Source organism: Dipodomys spectabilis, unplaced genomic scaffold, assembly GCF_019054845.1.
Source record: "Dipodomys spectabilis isolate Male_0828 unplaced genomic scaffold, ASM1905484v1 ptg000148l, whole genome shotgun sequence".
In the NCBI taxonomy this organism is placed as follows: Eukaryota; Metazoa; Chordata; class Mammalia; order Rodentia; family Heteromyidae; genus Dipodomys; species Dipodomys spectabilis.
The window spans coordinates 2,457,339-2,477,274 of NW_024870825.1; the positions used below are offsets into that span (position 1 = coordinate 2,457,339).

The window sequence follows — 19,936 nt, forward strand, 5'->3', positions numbered from 1 at the left end:
TCTTATCTCTAATTAACCACCAGAAAAGTGGAAGTGGCACTGTGACTCAAGTGGTAGAGTGCTAGTCTTGAGCTGAAGAGCTTGGGGACAGTGCCCAAACCCAGAGTTCAAGACCTATGACCGACAAAAAAATCTAATACCATATTTTAAAAAATATATAATGATCAAATGGGGATTATTCTAGAAATACAAGAACAGCTCAAAACAAAATATATATCACATCTGTAACTATAATTACTAATATAATAACTTTTTTTGGACAGCCCTGGGGCTTGAACTCAGGGCTTAGGCACTGTCCCTCAGCTTCTTTTGCTCAAAGCTAGTACTCTACCACTTGAGCTACAGCTTCACTTGTGTCTTTTTCTGTTTATATGGTACAGAGGAATTGAACCCAATGCTTCATGCATGTTAGGTAAGCACTCTACCACTAAGTCATAATAGCAGAAAGTCACTCAACTGAAGTCAATGAAGAATTAAAAATAAAATACATGGAATATACAAAACAAAATGGTCACAATACAACTATCAATTGACACTGACTGAAGCAAATAGACAAAAGATTTTAAAAAATGGGTATACCATGAGATTCCAGTATACTATTCCAGTGATGCGGAACTTTAAACACACAAATTATTAATAATTGTTACTCATTATTTCTGGAATTTTTCTATTTAATATTTTTGGACCACATGTGACAATGGATAAGTGAAACTGTAGATAATCAAAATTACTATATTTGTAAACCATTTGTCCAATGTTGATTTGAGTATCTGCTCTCTCCCAAACTCACAATTTGGTTATAGTGGCAGAGTTAACAGATGGCATCTCTGGAAGATCAAAGTGTCAGTAAAGGCTAACCTATTATAGGTAAAATAAATGACATTAACAACGGGGTGTACATGGACCCCTTCTGTCTCTTTGCCCTTCTGCTGTTCACTATGTTAAAGCATGACATTCCTCCTCTCTGAAGGATATCCCAAGAAGGCCCTCTCCAGACAATGGTTACCATCTTTCTCCCCAGCTAAAGTCATGGAAAAAAGAGGATCATAAAACCTACCTCCATCTCAACCAATAAAAGTTGTGTTTAGTGCTGCATACCTGTCATTCCAGCTATTTGAGAATCATAATAGAAGCACTGAGTGCCAAGCAAGCCCAAGGCTTTATTTGAAAAAGAACCAAAGCAAAAGGAGCTGAAGGCATGGCTCAGGTATTACAGCACCTGTCTAGCAAGCATAAGGTCCAGAGTACAAACATCAGTATTCCCTAAAATAGAATCCTCAAAATTCAAAGTAGAAAAAAATTTAGTTAAAGAATGGATAAGATATATGAACACATATTTCATAAAACAGGGTAAGTAGATAATAAGTAGGCATTGGGGGAAAACAAACAGCTATAACATCATTAGACTTCTGACAAGCACACAGAGAAACTATCACTTATATACTGCTGCTGGGAACGTAAAATGGTACCATTACTTGGAAATGAATTTGGCAGTTTCTTATAAAACGAATCTAACACTACCATGCAACTTAGCAACTACAATCACTGGCTATTATTTCAGAGAGATAAAAAGTTACATTCAGCTGGGCGCTGGTGGCTCACGCCTGTAATCCTAGCTACTCAGGAGGCTGGGATCTGAGGATCACAGTTCAAAGCCAGCCCTGGCAAGAAAAGTCCATGGGACTCTTATCTCCAATAAACCACTAGAAAATCGGAAGTGGCGCTGTGTCTTAAGTGGTAGAGTGCTCTCCTTGAGCTGAAGAGCTGCAGACAGAGCCTAGGCCCAGAGTTCAAGCCCCACGACCAAAAGACCTGTACTCTAAGCCACACTAAGACCTGCACACGTAAATGTTCATAGCTGTTTTGTTTTTAACAGCTCAAAACAGGAAACAACCAGATGTCTTTCATTAGATGAACGCTTAAATTAACAGTGGTAGGTATATCCATACCATAATAATGCTTGGTAATGAAATGATAACTCACAGAAATTTCCAAGCAATCATGAGTGAAAAAAGCTAATCCCAAAAGAGTGCTTAAAGCACAGGTAGTGATTTTAAAATATTTTCAATGGTAGAAGTCTTATTTGTATTAATTAAAGAGTAAAAATTAAAGGTTGCTCAGGGTGTAATCAGAACATAAAAAGACACAGTAATTCCTCCACTGAGGGGCTGGAAAAGTGGCTCAGTGGTAGAGCGCTTGCCTTGCATGCATGAGGCCCTGGGTCGATTCCTGAGCATCACAAATAAGCAGAAAAAAAAAGCTAGAAGTGACACTGTGGCTCAAGTGGTAGAGCGCAAGCCTTGAGCTGAAGAGCTGAGGGACAGTTCCCAGGCCCAGAGTTCAGGCCCACGACCGGACCCCCCCCCCCAAAAAAAATAATAATTCCTCCACTGAAACAGCAGGATAAAGGTCATCCATGTTATTATAATAGGTGAAGAGAAAGCAATTTAGTAATTTCTTGAAATTTACTGAAAACATCAAAATTTCAAAATCTTTGGCTTGGATAAAAGATAAACAAAGATAACACATAATCTAGCCTTTTAAAAGCTTGTAATATAATGGAAATATAGAGTGAAATAATCATTTTAAGAAAAAAATATTATGGGCTGGGAGCGCTTGGCTTGTAATGCATGAGGCCCTGGGTTCGATTCCTCAGCACCACATAAGAAAAAAGCCGGAAGTGGCGCTGTGGAAGAGCGCTAGCCTTGAGCTGAAGAGCTGAGGGACAGCGCCCAGGCCCAGAGTTCAGGCCCCACGACCAGACCCCCAAAAAAAAAAAGAAAAGAAAAAAATATTATAAAAATACTTTACAATAAGCTCATATTTGTAAAATAAAAGGTGAAATTTTCCACAGATGGAGAGGATGAAAGAAATTAAGTACAAAAACCAAAGTTAGTAAGTCCATAGCCTTGAAACTGAAATTCTGATATCTAGGTTGTCGTAGAGTGACTAAAGAAACAGTTGTCATTCTATTTTCTTTTGGGGAGGGGGGATCCGGTCATGGGGCCTGAACTCTGGGCCTGGGAACTGTCCCTCAGCTCTTCAGCTCAAGGCTAGTGCTCTACCACTTGAGCCATAGCGCCACTTGCGGCTTTTTTCTTTTTTCTTATATGGTGCTGAGGAATTGAACCCAGGGCCTCAGGTATGCAAGGCAAGCGCTCTACCACTGAGCCACCTTCCCAGCCCTGTCATTCTATTTTCTATTTTATCTTGAATAAATAGTCTAACTTCTGTAAAGATGAAGACAATAATAAGTTATTTTAGGGTAAAATTAGACACAAGTAGGGCACACAGCACAGTACCTGCCATACAGAAAGCAAAAAGAAAACTGGTTATTTTGCAGTGTGAGTCATTCACTTTGCAAACTGCAAAATGTTACAAACATAAACCTTGAATAGCTCAGAAACACACTAAACATATGAACATTTTAATATGTGAAATAATACTTCTTAGCCATATTAGATTTAAAGGCATTTCTTGTCACTATTGGACTTTACATTTCATAAATTGGTATTGTACTAAGTAGTAGAGCCGAGCCCGCAGCCTTGCACTTTTAATCTTAAAAGTGTATGTGCCCTCATACTTCTAATCCTTGCTACTCAGGAGGCTGAGAGCTGAAGATCATGGTTCTAAGCAAGCCAGGAAGGTCCATGAGACTCATCTCCAACTAACCACCAAAAAGCTATTAGTGGAGCTGTGGCTCAAATTAGCCTTGAGCAAAAAAGCTGAAGGACATAAGCCTGATTTCAAACCTCAGGACTGGCACAAAAAAAAAAAGCATGAGCCAGGCACCAGTGGCTCAGGCCTATCATGCTAACCACTCATGAGACTGAGACCTGAGGATCACAATTCAAAGCTAGCCTGAGCAGGAAAAGTCAAAGAGACTCTTAACTATAATTAATCACAAAAAGCTAGAAGTTGAGCTGTGGCTCAAGTATTAGAGTGCTAGCCTTTACCAAAACAGCTCAGGGACAGCACCCAGGCCCCAAGTTCAAGCAACCAGTACCAGAAAAAAAAGTGTATAATCTCATATGTGTTTAGCTTTTTAAAAAAATGAAATAATGCTCTAAATACATATTTTTAAAAAAGCAAATAGGGAAAGGTCTATTTTTCATTCTCAAAATTTATCAAATTATTTTGTAATATGACCACATTTTAAATGAATAGTTGCACCAAATACAATTATTTTAATTATAATGTCACAATACTTACTTTTTCTTCTCTTTCTATTTCAAGTTGCTTCTGCATGGACAGAAGTTCATCTTTTATATTAGACAGCTCATTCTCCTGAAGAAAAAGAAACATGAAGGGTTTCCTTATTGTTCCTTAAGACAATTAAAGTGTAAATTAGTGCTTCAAGGAAATTTAGATCAATAAAGACATACTTCCACTCAGAAAACATCTTTTAAAAATCTACATCAAGTGTGAGGGCTCACATGTAAAATCACAACTACTTGACAAGGAAAGATCAGGAAGTTGGTAGCTGAAGGCCAACATGGGAGAAGAACAAGACCACATTTCAATCAATGAACTGGGCACAGTGGAGCAGTGCCTGGGATCTCAGCTATGTGGGAGGCTATAGGCAGGAAGACTGTAGTCACAAATCAGCCCTGGGGGTTGGGGGAATGGATAGGGATAGAAGTAAGACTCTACCTGAAAAATAACTAAAGTAAAACAGTGTTGAAGGCATGTCTCAAAAGTAGAACACCAGCCTAACAAGCCCAAGGCTTGTAGTTCAAACCCCAGTACTGAAAAATAAATTTAAATAAAAATAAAATTTATAGATATAAAAGGTTGCTAACTGGACATAAGTAGACTTAACTTAAAAATTCAGTTTTTAAGCAGGGCACCCGTGGCTCACACCTGTAATCCTAGCTACTCAGGAGGCTGAGATCTGAGGATTGAAGGTCAAAGCCAATCCGGGCAGGAAAGTCCGTGAGGCTCTTATCTCCAATAAACCACCAGAAAACTCGTAGCGGCACTGTGGCTCAAGTGGTATAGCGCTAACCTTGAGCTGAAGACCTCAGGGACAGCACTCAGGCCCTGAGTTCAATCAAGCTCCACAACTGACCAAAAAAAAAAAATTAAGTTTTTTAAGGTTTTCTCTTTTTTTTGTCAGTCATGGGGCTTGAACTCTGGGCCTGGGCACTGTCCCTGAGGTCTTCAGCTCAAGGTTAGTGTTCTAACTTGGGCCTCAGGACCACTTCCGGTTTTCTGGTGGTTGGAGATAAGAGTCTCAGGGACGAAATTCCTGTCTAGTCTGACTTTGAACCATGATCCTCAGATATCAACCTCCTGAGTTGTGAGCCAGTGAGCTAGGATTATAGGTGTGAGCCAGTGAGCCACCAGCATCCAGCTTAGGTTTTCTTAAAGGATTTAATGTATGAATATCTCTCCTCCTCTTCTCCAAATCTATCTTGTTCTCCATTCCTAACCATCAAAGTTTCAAATTTACATGTTAACTGGACTTTATTAGGTTTCAGTTGGAAAGAACTTGTTCCACAATTTCAGAAAATTGAAAAACACTTAATGAGAAGTTTTATTAGTGTTTTTCTGATGTAATACCGTAGCATAAGATGTATTTTACATAATGTCCTTTACTATCAGCCATGCTAATATTCTAAAAATTGGGTTTTACTTATATTTTGTTCTGTGTCTCACCAAAGATGTTTTCACTGATGACTGTTCTTGTTCTCTGCTTTTATATAGTCCTAATTCTGAGTCTCTTTCTTCAACCATCTTATCATACTGGTGCTGTATTAAAGAAAACATTTTAGGTATATATAGTTTATATATAGTTTATATCTTAATATTGGTATTCTAATACTTGAAGAAAAGGATGTTTATATATTGTGTGTATATATATTACATATATATATGTATTTTAGTTTCTGAATTATATATTTTTTCATTTAAGTAACTTAAACAGTGAAAGATAAACCACCATCTTGGAAACAACCTAATCAAAGAACAAGAAATTACCTCTTTTCAACTGGAAACATTGAATTTCTTCATTTAAAAAATATAAGAGATGGACAGCTACCTTATGAGGCAGCAATATCCTCAAAACCTTGAGGGCTATAAAAGGTCACCTGAGACAATACCTGGCACTACTTCTCTCTTTTGTGACAAGTTTTGCTTTAAACCTTTTGTTGTTTAAAAAATAAAAAATTTAATATATATATATATATATTTCTTTATATACATACACACATATATACATACATATGTATGAGAAACACAGGACTTCTTAGAAAAGTGTTTGATTCCAAATTTGGAGCAGAAAATACCAGATAAACCTAGAAAATTATATCATTATTATTAAAAACTATTAGAGTCAAGTCAGAAAGACTTTCCAGCTGTCTTAAAGAGGTAACCACAACCAAAGGCAAGACAATTGTGTATCAATATGGATTAAAAATTGCACTGGACTAAAATATGTAATCTATTAGTTTATGATATTGTTTAAATTATTTCTTAAATTGCTTAGCATTTGCCTCATAAGAATGTTACATTCGGGGCTGGGAAGGTGGCTCAGTGGTAGAGCACTTGCCTTGCATGCATGAGGCCCTGAGTTCAATTCCTCAGTACCACATAAGCAAAAAAAAGAAAAAAGCCAGAAGTGGCGCTGTGGCTCAAGTGGTAGAGTGCTAGCCTTGAGCTGAAGAGCTGAGGGACAGCACCCAGGCCCAGAGTTCAGGCCCCACGACCAGACCCCCCTCCCAAAAAAAAGAATGTTACATTTAAGCTGGGTGCTGGGGCTCACACCTGTAATCCTATACTCAGGAGGCTGAGATCTGAGGATCAGGGTTCAAAGCCAGCCTGGGCAAGAAAGTCCATGAGACTCTTATCTCCAATAAATCACCAGAAAACCAAAAGTGACACTGTGGCTCAAGCGGTAGAGCACTCGCCTTGAGTTAAAGAGCATAGGGACAGCACCCAAGCCTAGAGTTCAAGCCCCACAACTGACATAAAAAAGAAAAAGAAAAAAGAGAAAGAATGTTACATTTAGCAATTTTTTTTATAAATGAATAAATTGGTATAACATACTTCCTCTGCAAATCTTGAGGGAAATTAGGGTTACTTTCCTAAAAGAATTTTTATAAATGACAATAAAAACCAGAGGACATTCACAAAGACAAAAAACATCAAAAAGCCAACCCTAGCTAAAAAATAACTAAGGAGTAGCTTAAGTTAAGTTAAGGAGTAGCTTAAGTAGTAGAGCACATAAAAACTCTGAGAGCAAACCCCATTGTTGCCCCCTAAAAGAAGTGTAAGAGAACTAGAAAACTTCATGAAAGAATGATTAGTTCTTCCACATGCTGATGGCTCAACATCTGTAACACTAACTTCTTAGGAGGCCAACATGTAAGGATGATGGTTTGAAGCCAGCCTAGGCAAGAAGACCATGAGAATTGTATCTCCAAGTAATCACAGAAAAAAAACAAAAAACAAAAAAAACAAGAAACAAAAATCTGGAAATAGGGGGCTGGGAAGGTGGCTCAGTGGTAGAGTGCTTGCCTTGCATGCCTGAGGCCCTGGGTTCGATTCCTCCACATAAGCAAAAAGAAAAAAGCTGGAAGTGGCGCTGTGGCTCAAGTAGTAGAGCGCTAGCCTTGAGCTGAAGAGCTGAGGGACAGCACCCAGGTCCAGAGTTCAGGCCCCACGACCGGACCCAAAAAAAAAAAAAAAAAAAAAAAAAAATCTGGAAATAGTAAAGCACCAGCCTTAGGTAAAAAAGCTAAGGAATAGTTCCAGGTCCCCTGAGTTCAAGCTGGTATCAGAAGAATAAAAAAATATTATTTCTATCTACTACTGGTGTTAAAGAGAAACTTACAGGCTGAGAATGTGGCTTAGTGGCAGAATGCTTGCATAGCATGCACAAAACTGTTGCAATTCCTCAGCACCACATAAACAGAAAAAGCCGGAAATGGCACTGTGGCTCAAGTGGTAGAGTGCTAACCTTGAGCAAAAGAGACTCAGGGACAGTGCTCAGGCCCTGAGTTCAAGCCTTAGAACTGGCAAAAAAAAAAAGAGAGAGAAATTTATTCAATAAAATGATACTCAAACTCAATGGTTAAGATCTAAACTTAGAGAAATAGAGATCAGAAGGATTCTAACTAATCACTATTGAGATTTGCACTAGTGATTCATGCCTGTAATCCTAGCTACTAAGGAAACTTAGATCTGGTTGATCACATTTAAGGCCAGCCTGGGTGGAAAGTCTGAGATTCCATCTTCAATTAACCACCAAAAAGCCATACTTCAGGTGTGTCTCAAGTGGTAGAACATCCACCTTGAACAAGAAAGTCCAATGACAGTGCAAGATTCTTGAGTTCAAGCTCCAGCTCTGGCACATACACATACACACACAAAATAGTCATGGTTATATGGAGAATAATTTCCTCTGATAAATCAGAACATTATTTTGAATTTATAGTTTTTAATATTACCTACCTTATGTTTTTCCATAAGTGCTACCATTTCTGCAATTTTATGTTGACATCGTATATCAATTTCTTTCTGTAATTTTACTGCTTCAGCAGCTGTTACTTTTGCCTTCTCAACCTATCAAATACACAAGAAGTTAATAATAAATTGATGCACAAAAAAAAAATTGAAACCAAAAGTAAAAAGCATGTGCTGTACTTACACAAAAGTCAAACGTCAAAAAATTAGAAAAAAAAAGACAAGTAAAAATTCAACAGTTTCAATTTATTTTAGGGTGTTTTATCTAGTGAAATTATAAACACTTAGCATTTCCCATATTATGCTACTAAATATTTAAATTTTTAGAATGATAGTTTTATCTTCTATAAAATACAAATTTGTTAAAACTTTTCTAAAATCACAATTTCAAAACAACTTTTATTATCTTCTTCCTTAAATGTTGACAAATATCCAGTCTAGTATTTTAGTATAATAAATAAGTTCTTTTTTCTTGAGGACTAAGTCAACAACTTCATGGAGGAGTGTCCTCACTTGAGCTATGCCCTCAGTTCATAGAATAAGTTTAGAACCCACCTCTCCCAAAAGATTTTCTTCTGACTTCTTTTTGTCTTCAATTTCTTTTTGGTACTTGTTAGTCATTTCTGCAAATTTTTGTTTTGAACTTTCCACTTCTAACTCTAATTTACTGATCTTTAAGAAAAAAACCATGAATGTTAGTGCATGTTGTGGATTACTTGAACGTATTCCATATTCATTTTATAATTTTCTGAATTTTTTATTGTGAAAATACCACACAATTAAGTGGGCTAGGTAATGAGTACATTTCTTATCAAGCGTTGTTGCCTCCTCCTTTGTTTCCCTTTCCCATCCCTTCCCATCTGCCCCCCTCACCAAAGCTGTAATGTTTGTTTTTCGACATAACGTCTTGTACATCTCATTGTTGGAATGGGTACGCCTGTATCCCTATTTTTTTTAGGGGTCCGGTCGTGGGGCCTGAACTCTGGGCCTGGGCGCTGTCCCTCAGCTCTTCAGCTCAAGGCTAGCACTCTACCACTTGAGCCACAGCGCCACTTACAGATTTTTTTCTTTTTTGCTTATGTGGTACTGGGGGATCGAACCCAGGGCCTCATGCATGCAAGGCAAGCACTCTACCACTGAGCACCTTCTCAGCCCCATGTATCCCTATTTAAACAATTTGTTTTTTCCCTTCTCCTCCACAAATTATACCAACATCAAATACAGTGATACAGTGAAAACGGGTTATACTGTGGGGAAGGGACATAGAAATATCTTATAAATATGTTAGAAACAATAGCAAGAAAGAAAAAAACATTTGAGTCCTTATCTTGGGGTTCATTTTGCCTAACGTCAACTTATCTGACCGTTTCTGCTTGTCTCCAACATATACTAGTTATTGCAAATAAGGGAAACCATGGGACAGGACCAAATTTTCTTAATTTTCAAATGTCACTTATTCATAGTAATTTCTCAAAGTGAGATGTGCTTCATTTTTCACAAAGCCTAGCTCATCCCTTAGAATATGTATTTAAAAGTCTTGACATGCAATATAAAGTAAGCAAATGCAAACATATTTTTATTGAACTTAACAGCATTTAAATTGGTTAGAACCAGTTCCATATGTCTTATGACCATAATTAACTGATCAAATGGATAGAAAAGCCACACTTTTTTCTTTTTTTTTTTTTTTTTTTTTTGGTTGGTTCTGGGGCTTGAACTGAGAGTCTGGGCACTATCCCTGAGCTCTTTTTACTAAACGCTAGCACTCTCACTTTGAGCCACAGTGCCACTTCCACTTTTTGAATGGTTAATTGGGAATAAAGGTCTCATGGGGACTTTTCTGCCCAGGCTGGCTTCAAACAGCAATCTGAGCCTCCTGAGTAGTTAGGATTACAGGCATGAGCTACCAGCACCCTACTAAAACACACACCTTCTAAGAAAAAGCATATTACTTCTGCATATTTTGTGCATAAATATCATTAAGTTGTATAACTATGCTTCAAAAACAGTAATTATAAGCTCATGCCTATAATCCTAGCTGCTCAGGAGGGTGAGATCTGAGGATCATGGTTCAAAGCCAGCTTCGACAGGTAAGTCTGTGAGACTCTTATTTTCAATTAATCACATAAAAGGCCAGAAGTGGTAGAGTGCTAACCTTGAGCAAAAGGAGATTAGAAACAGCATCCAAACCCAGAGTTCAAACACCAGGACTGGCAAAATAAAAACCAAAAACATTAATTATAAAAGAGAGAAAGGGGGGTCCTGAATTAGCATCTACTCTCCAAATTAACTTTTATCTTAGGAATAAATTAGAACTGGGGAGAAATATATATAGCAGGGACAGGAAGCTAAGTGATTTCACAATAAAACGGGTTGTATTGTGTATCTATGAATTATCCAATAACTTTAAGGCACAGAATATTACCAATATTGATAAAGGTGCTGAGTGACCCTCTTTATTATTTACCCCTCTCTCCTCAAAAGTTTACATCTTAATTATTTATAAATATTCACTATTTTCTGTTCTTCTAGTTTTATTGCACAAATATCTACCTGCAAGTAATACTTGTTTTGAACTTTAAACAAATGTTTTCACAGCATGTGTATTTTCAGTCTTTCTATATTCAACAGCATATTCAAGTTATTTATATCAATAAAGTTCACTCCTTTTTTCTGGTTGTAGTGTTCCATAATATGAATATAGTACAATTTATTTATATATTTATTATATATACTTAATACTTTAAGTGTTCATCTAAACATTTCCTGGGGCAAATATATAGAATTTCCCTATAACATATATTTAAGATTGGAATTTCTGGGTCCAAGAAATTATTTAAGAAGCTGAGTGCCAGTGGCTAACACCTGTAATCCTAGCTACTCAGGAGGCTGAAATCTGAGGACTGCAGTTTCCTGCCCAGGCAGGGAAGTCCACGAGACTCTTTTTTTTGGGGGGGGGGAGGAAGGGGGGGGTCCAGTCGTGGGGCCTGAACTCTGGGCCTGGGAACTATCCCTCAGCTCTTCAGCTCAAGGCTAGCACTCTACCACACTTGAGCCACAGCGCCACTTCCGGCTTTTTTTCTTTTTGCTTATGTGGTGCTGAGGAATCGAACCCAGGGCCTCAGGCATGCAAGGCAAGCACTCTACCACTGAGCCACCTTCCCAGCCCTTCCATGAGACTCTTATCTCCAATTAACCACCAGAAAATTGGAAGTGGCGCCGTGACTCAAGTGGTAGAGCACTGGTTTTGAGCTAAAGAGCACAGGGACAGCACAAAGCCCAGAGTTCAAGAGCCACAACCAAAAAAAAAAAAGCTTTATGATTCGTAAGTAATTATCACTCATTCATGTAGCCTTAAAATAGGAAACTGACAAACCCACAAAAATAGGAACCCACAAAAATCATGTGTATTTCAACACATCTCGATTAAGTAGCTAACAAAATATAAGAAAAAGACATTTAAAAACACAGAATTAAAAAGCATACAAAAATAATATAAGTATTCTTGCTAATGGAACACGCAAGCCAACCACCATAAGATACATTTTGTTTTCAGATACCTAAGCATATTTAAAATTAATTTTAACTATAAAATCTTAAATTTTAAATTCATTCTTTTTTTTTTTTTGCAGATCCCAGGGCTTGAACTCTAGGCCTACGTGCTGTCCTTGAGCCTCTTTGTGCTCAAGGCAGGCACTCTATCACTTGAGCCACAATACTACTTTTAGGGCTTTTTTTTTTTTTTGGTCAGTTATGGGGCTGACCCTCAGCTCTTTAGCTCAAGGCAAACACAATCTACCACTTGAGCCATAGTGCCACTTCCAGTTTTCTGGTGGTTAATTGGAGATAAGAGTCTCATGACTTTCCGGTTAGGGCTGGCTTTGAACCATGATCCTCTGATCTCACTCAGCCTCTGAGTATCTAGGATTACAGGCGTGAGCCACTGGCGGCCAAGATCTAAGGCTTTTTCTAAGTACTTAATTGGAGATGAGAGTCTCATGGGCTTTCTGCTCTGGCAGAACCATGATCCTTATATCTCAGCCTCCAGCATGGCTAGGATTACAAGAATGAACCACCAATGCCTGGCTTAAAAATCTTCAAAAGAAACTGTATCTAGGGCTGGGAAGTTGGCTCAGTGGTAGAGCGCTTGCCTTGCATGCCTGAGGCCCTGGGTTTGATTCCTCAGCACCACATAAGCAAAAAGAAAAAAAAAGCCGGAAGTGGCACTGTGGCTGAAGTGGTAGAGTGCTAGCCTTGAGCTGAAGAGCTGAGGAACAGCGCTCAGGCCTAGAGTTCAGGCCCCACGACCTGACCCCCCTCCCCCCAAAAAAAGAAACTAGTATCTTCATGAGGTCAGTAAAGATTTCTTATAGCAAACTTTACAATATTCATAAAAATCTGATAAATTAGTCCATTAGAATTTGAAAGATCTATGTATCAAAAGGTACCATTAAGAAAATCAATAGGGGTTTAGAGGCAAGGCTCAGTTGGTAGAGTCCTGGTCAATGAGTGAAAGCAGCAGGTACCAAATTTGAGTACCAGTCAAAGCAAGAAATGAGAAAGTGAGGGAGGAAGGAAGGAAGGAAGGGAGGGAGGGAGGGAGGGAGGGAATAGGCAATTGGGCACCAATGGCTCACAGCTGTAACCTTAACTGCTCAGGAGTTTGAGGATCATGGTTTGAAGCCAACATGGGCAGGAAAGTCTGTGAGACTCTTATCTAGAATTAACTAAAAAACATTGGGAGTGGAGTTATGGCTCAAATGGTAGAGTGCTAGTAGCCTTGAGTATAAAACAACAACAACAACAACAGAAAACCTCAGGGACAGCACCCAGGTCATGAGTTCAAGCCTCAAGACTGGCACGCATGTGCTTGCACACGCATACACACATACACATACACACACATACACAGACACACACGAAAGAAAAGAAAAACAATATGCATATAAATAGAAAACACTAACAATTATTTGACAAATGACACATATCCATAATATTTCATTAATTATTAAAACAATAATAGAAGAGATGAGCATTTAAAAATAAGCAAAGGCAAAAAAAAAAGAAAGAAAAGGAAAATCAATCTGCTTGATTAAAAGAGAAAGGATTTAATGGCACAATTTCCAAAGAAGATACACAAGTGGCCAAAAACACATCAAAGCATGCTTAATATCACTCACTAACCATTGCAAATCAAAACTATAATGAGATGTCACTCACATCCATTTGTAAAAACAAAAAAAATCGTAAAAGTTCTGGGGCTTCTTAGAATATCATTAAAATTTGTGCTAAATGAAAAAAAAATAGTAAGAATTGATGAAAGTGGGGCACTAGTGGCTCTCACCTATAATCCTAGCTACTCAGGAGGCTGAGAGCTGTGAATCATGGTTCAAAGCCAGCCAGGGAAGGAAAGTCTGTGAGACTCATTATCTCCAAGTAACTATCAGAAAATGGGATGTGGTGTTATGGTAGAGCTAGCCTTGAGTTTTTGCCCAGGGATAGTGCTCAGGCCCTGAGTTCCAGCCCTGTGACTGACAACAACAACAACAAGATGGTAAGATAGTAGAGAAAAATCTGTGAGCAGTATTTGTTAGAACACTAAATAGTGCAGAAATCGTGAGAAGTCTTCACATTACCCCTCAAAAACAAAAAGGTTGGGGGAGGAGTTGAAGAACAACAACAAAAATTTACTGCTTTCAGACTGGAGACATGGTTGAAGTGGTAGAGTGCCAGTCAAGCAAGTGCAAGGTTGCCATTTAAGACTCCAAACTGCTTGATGATTAGTATTAAGTGGCAATCATTTAAAGAGTTAGGGAAAATACAGCTTAGGCATCATAAGCTTACATTCTAGGGCTTTGTTTTCTACAAAGTTGATGGGTCACCTGATACACAATCCTTCTGCTTTTTGGAGGTTTTTTTCATATAGAGTCTCATGCTTCGGCTTTGGCTGGCCTCAGACTGTAATCCTCCTACTCTTGACTCCTGAGAAACTGGGATTCTAGGCATACACCACCATGGTTATCTAATTTAGACTCCAAGCTCCTCCCCAAGTTTATTAAATCACACTTTTCATCGTATGAGAAAAAATACACTACACACCCAATAAAGAATGTACACACTCTTTTCTTTTTGGTGCCAGTCCTGAAACTTATGTCTGGACACTGTCCCTGAGCCTTTTGTGCTCAAGGCCAGTGTTCTCCCACTTGAGCCACAGCTCCACTTTTGGTAGTTAATTGGGGATAAGAGTCTCAGGAACTTTCCTGCTTAGGCTGACTTTAAACCAAGATCCTCAGATTCCAGCTTCCTGAGTAACTAGGATTACTTTTAAATTGACAAGATGATTCTAATCCAGCAAAATTACAGATAGGCTTTCTATTACAATATTACAGTATTAATACTCTCAATCCAAACAAATAATCACTGAAAGTAACTGTTACATGATAAATTTTCATGTATATACTAGTATTTAAAAGAATAAAAATGTCCAGTACCTTTATTTCATAAGCGTTCAGCTGCTTGCTTTCTGCTGTACTCTTTTTTTTCAACATCTTATTCTGTTAAAAGTTTAAAATAATCACATTTAGTTCTAAAGTGATTCCTATAGTGTTACTGATACAGAATTAAATTACTAATGGAAATGAAAGCATTATTCTCTAAATCTATAGTGAAAATACAGGTTTTTGAGAATATTTATAAACATACCTCCTGATGAAGTTCTTCAACACACTTTGTTTTAGATTCAACTTGTTTTCTTAAATTGTTATACTGAAAAATTATAAGAAATTACTGAATTTTATTCAATATTTCAGTCAAAATGAGCAACTTCATACTAATATTACATAAAGTAAGACAGGCTCACTTAAAACATCATGCTGTTAAAGAATTCCATTACTGTAAAAATTATGTAAAAAATTATCTTAATAAACATTCTAACACAAATTTGAAATTAAAATTTTGGATTTTTTTTTTTTTTTGGTTCCAGTCATGGGGCCTGAACTCTGGGCCTGGGCGCTGTCCCTCAGCTCTTCAGCTCAAGGCTAGCGCTCTACCACTTGAGCCACAGTGCCACTTCTGGCTTTTTTCTTTTTGCTTATGTGGTGCTGAGGAATCGAACCCAGTGCTTCATGCATGCAAGGCAAGCGCTCTACCACTGAGCCATCTTCCCAGCCCCAAAATTTTGGAAATTTTTACTAGCATTTATTAACTGTACAATGAGGTTTCTCTTCCATAAATGTAAAGAAATCCTCAACATTTACAACTACATGAAGACCATATGAATTCAACCACTTTAAGTATGTCTCTTGATCAAAGAGCCTAATCATATTATCAATTATGCTATTGTGAAAAAGCAGCAGCCAGAGGTAAGAATAACTATTAGTTTTCTTCCTTACTCATTATTCTCCCTTTTTCATGACAGACTACTAGGTTATTAGGAAGAAGAAAATAACATGATATTCTATATATCCTCCAACTTCTCTTATTAAAATACAAACTAAAGCAGGCTCCAGTGACTCGTTTTTTTTTATAATCCCATTTACTCAGGAGGATCATGGTTTGTAGCTAGCTTGGGCAGGAAAATCCATGAGACTCTTTTTTTTTTTTTTGGGTCCAGTCGTGGGCCTGAACTCTGGGCCTGGGCGCTGTCCCTCAGCTCTTCAGCTCAAGGCTAGTGCTCTACCACTTGAGCCACAGCGCCACTTCCGGCTTTTTTCTTTTTGCTTATGTGGTGCTGGGAATCGAACCCAGGGCCTCAGGCATGCAAGGCAAGCGCTCTACCACTGAGCCACCTTCCCAGCCCCTCCATGAGACTCTTATCTCTAATAAACTACAAACAAAAGCCAGAAATGGAGCATTAGCCTTAAGCAAAAATGCTCAGGGACAGCACCCAGATCCTGAGTTCAAGTCAATTGGAGATAAGAGCCTTACATACTTTCCTGCCCAGGCTGACTTTGAACCATGATCCTCACATATCAGCCTCCTGAGTAGATAAGGTTACATGTGTGAGCCACTGGTACCTGGATTAAACAGTTTTCTAATATTTTATTTGTGGGACTATTTCATCTATGTACACATATGCAGAAGTGAATTAAAAGTTACTACTTGAAGAAACATTTGAAATATCATAAAAGCAGATTTCTAACGAGCCTAAAATATCATACATATATAAATTATTGTAATTTCCAACAAAAGAAATTTCATAAAAATAATTAAATCTTCTCCATTAGCAAAAAACACTGCTCAATATTTTTCTTGTAACACTCACATAAGGTCATAATCACCTAAAATTCTAAAACACTGAATTAAACAACACTATTGTTTCTTTTTTTCAAGTATTTTTTTAAAGACAGTGTAAGTCTCACTATGTAGCTAGCTCAAGCTGGCCTGGAACTCAATATGTTCCTACCTCAGCCTCTCCAGTGCTTAGATTACAATGTGTACCTATGTGCTCAGAAATAAGTGACTTACCTATCTCAAGCCAACAAGGTCTCTTTTAGACAATTCAAAAACAAACTAGGGAAGAAATGGCTCTCCCCCTCTCTCTCTCTCTCTCTCTCTCTCTCTCTCTCTCTCTCTCTCTCTATATATATATATATATATATATATATATGGGTATGAAAACATTATATATAATTTTTTTTGGGGGGTCCGGTCGTGGGGCCTGAACTCTGGGCCTGGGCACTGTCCCTCAGCTCTTCAGCTCAAGGCTAGCACTCTACCACTTGAGCCACAGCGCCACTTCCGGCTTTTTTCTTTTTGCTTATGTGGTGTTGAGGAATCGAACCCAGGGCCTCAGGCATGCAAGGCAAGTGCTCTACCACTGAGCCACCTTCCCAGCCCTATTATATATAATTTTATATATATAATATATAATGTTACATATAATATATATAATCATGTTTTCATAGTTATATATAATTATATATATAATGTTTTCATACCTACTTGACTAATACAAACATATTAGAAGGCAAGAGTGTGTTTTTAAATTTTTAAAACAGTATTTTCTTTTTTGTAGAAAAGCCACTCAGATTCAGAATTATCTATCTAATGAAAATATTTTTTTAAAGGCAAGAAAGCAAGGAATCTGTTTCTTTTCAATTACCACTGTAAAGTGAGACTAGTAGGCTTGGGCTAACACTAAAGCTTGAACCTATCCAAGGCAAAACCGGTGACGAATGCAAAAGCAAATGAAGAATTCAATCTTATACAGAACCTTCAAAAGAAACAGTCCTAGCCGGGCACCAGTGGCTCACACCTGTAATCCTAACTATTCAAGGGGCTGAGATCTGAAGATCACGGTTCAAAGCCAAGGTGAGATCTGAAGATCACGGTTCAAAGCCAGTTGGGGCAGGAGACTCTTATCTCTAATAAACCACTCAGAAAACCAGAAATGGCACTGTGGCTCAAGTGGTAGAGCGCTCACCTTGAGCTGAAGGACAGTGCTCAGGCCCAGAGTTCAAGTCCCACAATCGACCAAAAAAAAAAAAAGGAAAAAGAAAAAGTGCTCACAAGGAAAACTTTCGGAGAGGATATAAACTTCAACACAGTCTTAAAGGAATTCCTATATACAAAATTCCAAGGGCTCAGGAAAATACCAAAAATAAGGCTCAAGTGGTAAAAGCTAGAAGAATGGACAGACAATAGAATTAGACCTGAAAAGATATCAGGTATCAGAATTACCAGATACAGAATATAATATAGATATATTTAATATATTTGAAGAAATTAAAGACTTGTAACTAAGGGAACCATAAAAGACAAGTAAACAGATTTGAAAAGGAGCTATTTGGAATTTCTACCAATACAAAATTTAAGTAAAATTTAAAAGTTAATGCACAGAAAAATCAATTATTTATTCACCTTATCAAATAAATATTGCACAAATTTAAAGAATATCACTTTGACTCTGGTGCTGATGATTCACACCCAATAATCCTGGCTGCTCAGGAGGCTGAGATCCTGGAGGATCATGGTTCAATGCCACCTTGGGTGGAAAAGTTCTTGAGACTTCATCTCCAATTAACCATACAAAACAAAAGCCAGGTTGGAGGAGACATGGCTCAAGTGATAAAGCACCAGTCATGAGCAAGCAAGTCAAACAAATGCTCACTAATTTAAGTTCCAGGGACAAAAAACAAAACTCTGATATATCATCCAAGTATTACTTCGCCAGAGCGAGCACAATGTTGCCTGTATTTCTTAGTCCTCTATTCTTCAGAGCATCAAAATTTATTTCCCTTAAGAGTTAAAGTTGAGGGCTGGGTATGTGGCTTAGTGGTAGAGTGCTTGCCTAGCATGCATGAAGTCCTGGGTTTGATTCTTCAGTACCACATAAACAGAAAAGGCCAGAAGTAATATTGTGGCTCAAATGGTAGAGTGCTAGCCTTGAGCAAAAAGAAGCTCAGGGACAGCATCCAGGCCTTGAGTTCATCAAGCCCGGGACTAGGAAAAAAAAGAAGAAAGAGTTGAAGTTGATAACTACTTAAATTTTTTTTTTATTGTCAAGGTGATGTACAGAGGGGTTACAATTACATAAGTAAGATAGTGATTGCATTTCTTGTCAAACTTTTTACTCCTTCCAATAACTATTTTTCTACTGCCAAGTTTGCCCTTAAAAAAATACTTAATTGGCCAGGTGCCAGTGGCTCATGCCTGTAATCCAGGCTACTCAGGAGGCTGAGATCTGATGATCGTGGTTCAAAGACAGTCCGGGCAAGAAAGTCCATGAAACTCTTATCTCCAATAAACCACCAGAAAACTGGAAGTGGCGCTGTAGCTCAAGTGGTAGAACATTAGCCTTGAGCTGAAGAGCTGAGGGACAGCGCTCAGGCCCAGATTCAAGCCCCACCACCGACAAAAAAAAAAAAAAAAAAAAATATATATATATATATATATAATATATATTTAATTGTCCAGAAAATGTACTCTTTGTATGTATGTAACTGTAACTCCTTTGTATATAATCTTTATAATAACAATAAAAATCTTTATAACTATCATTATTAGAGTCCCCCAAGATGTACGCATCTTTACTAAAATGATATGACTGCCACTTTCCTATCATATTTTCTGTGGAAGGTAATAAAAATTATAAAGTGTTGGGCACTAGTGGCTCATGCCTGTTATCGTAACTACTCAAGAGGCTGACATCTGAAGACTGCCATTCAAAGCTAGCCCAGGCAGAACAGTTCCCATGAGACTCTTATGTCCAATTAACCACTCAAAATCTGGTAATGGAGCTGTGGCTCAAAGTGCTAGAGCACTAGCCTTGAGCAAAAGAGCTCAGGGACAGCACTCAGGCCCTGAGTTCAAGCCCCATGACCAACAAAAAAAAATTTGTATCCTTTTTAAATTTAAATTATTTTCAAAACTAGAGCTCATTTTTGTTATTAAGAGTTCATTTCAGCTGAGCATTGGTAGTTCATGGCTATAATCCTAGCTATTCAGGGGATCTGAGGATTGCAGT

At 37.9% G+C, this 19,936-nt stretch overlaps 1 protein-coding gene across 1 annotated transcript in view; it reads right to left on the bottom strand.

The window, feature by feature from the left end:
• Sycp1 (synaptonemal complex protein 1) overlaps nucleotides 1-19,936 on the bottom strand; it is a 110,176-nt gene that overhangs the window by 18,256 nt on the left and 71,984 nt on the right. The window contains exons 22-27 of the mRNA XM_042692294.1: nucleotides 15,172-15,234; nucleotides 14,961-15,023; nucleotides 9,025-9,141; nucleotides 8,458-8,568; nucleotides 5,662-5,754; nucleotides 4,213-4,287 (exon numbers count right to left, since the gene is read on the bottom strand). Coding sequence (XP_042548228.1) covers nucleotides 4,213-4,287; nucleotides 5,662-5,754; nucleotides 8,458-8,568; nucleotides 9,025-9,141; nucleotides 14,961-15,023; nucleotides 15,172-15,234 — 522 coding nt within the window. The remainder of the gene's footprint in view (nucleotides 1-4,212; nucleotides 4,288-5,661; nucleotides 5,755-8,457; nucleotides 8,569-9,024; nucleotides 9,142-14,960; nucleotides 15,024-15,171; nucleotides 15,235-19,936) is intronic.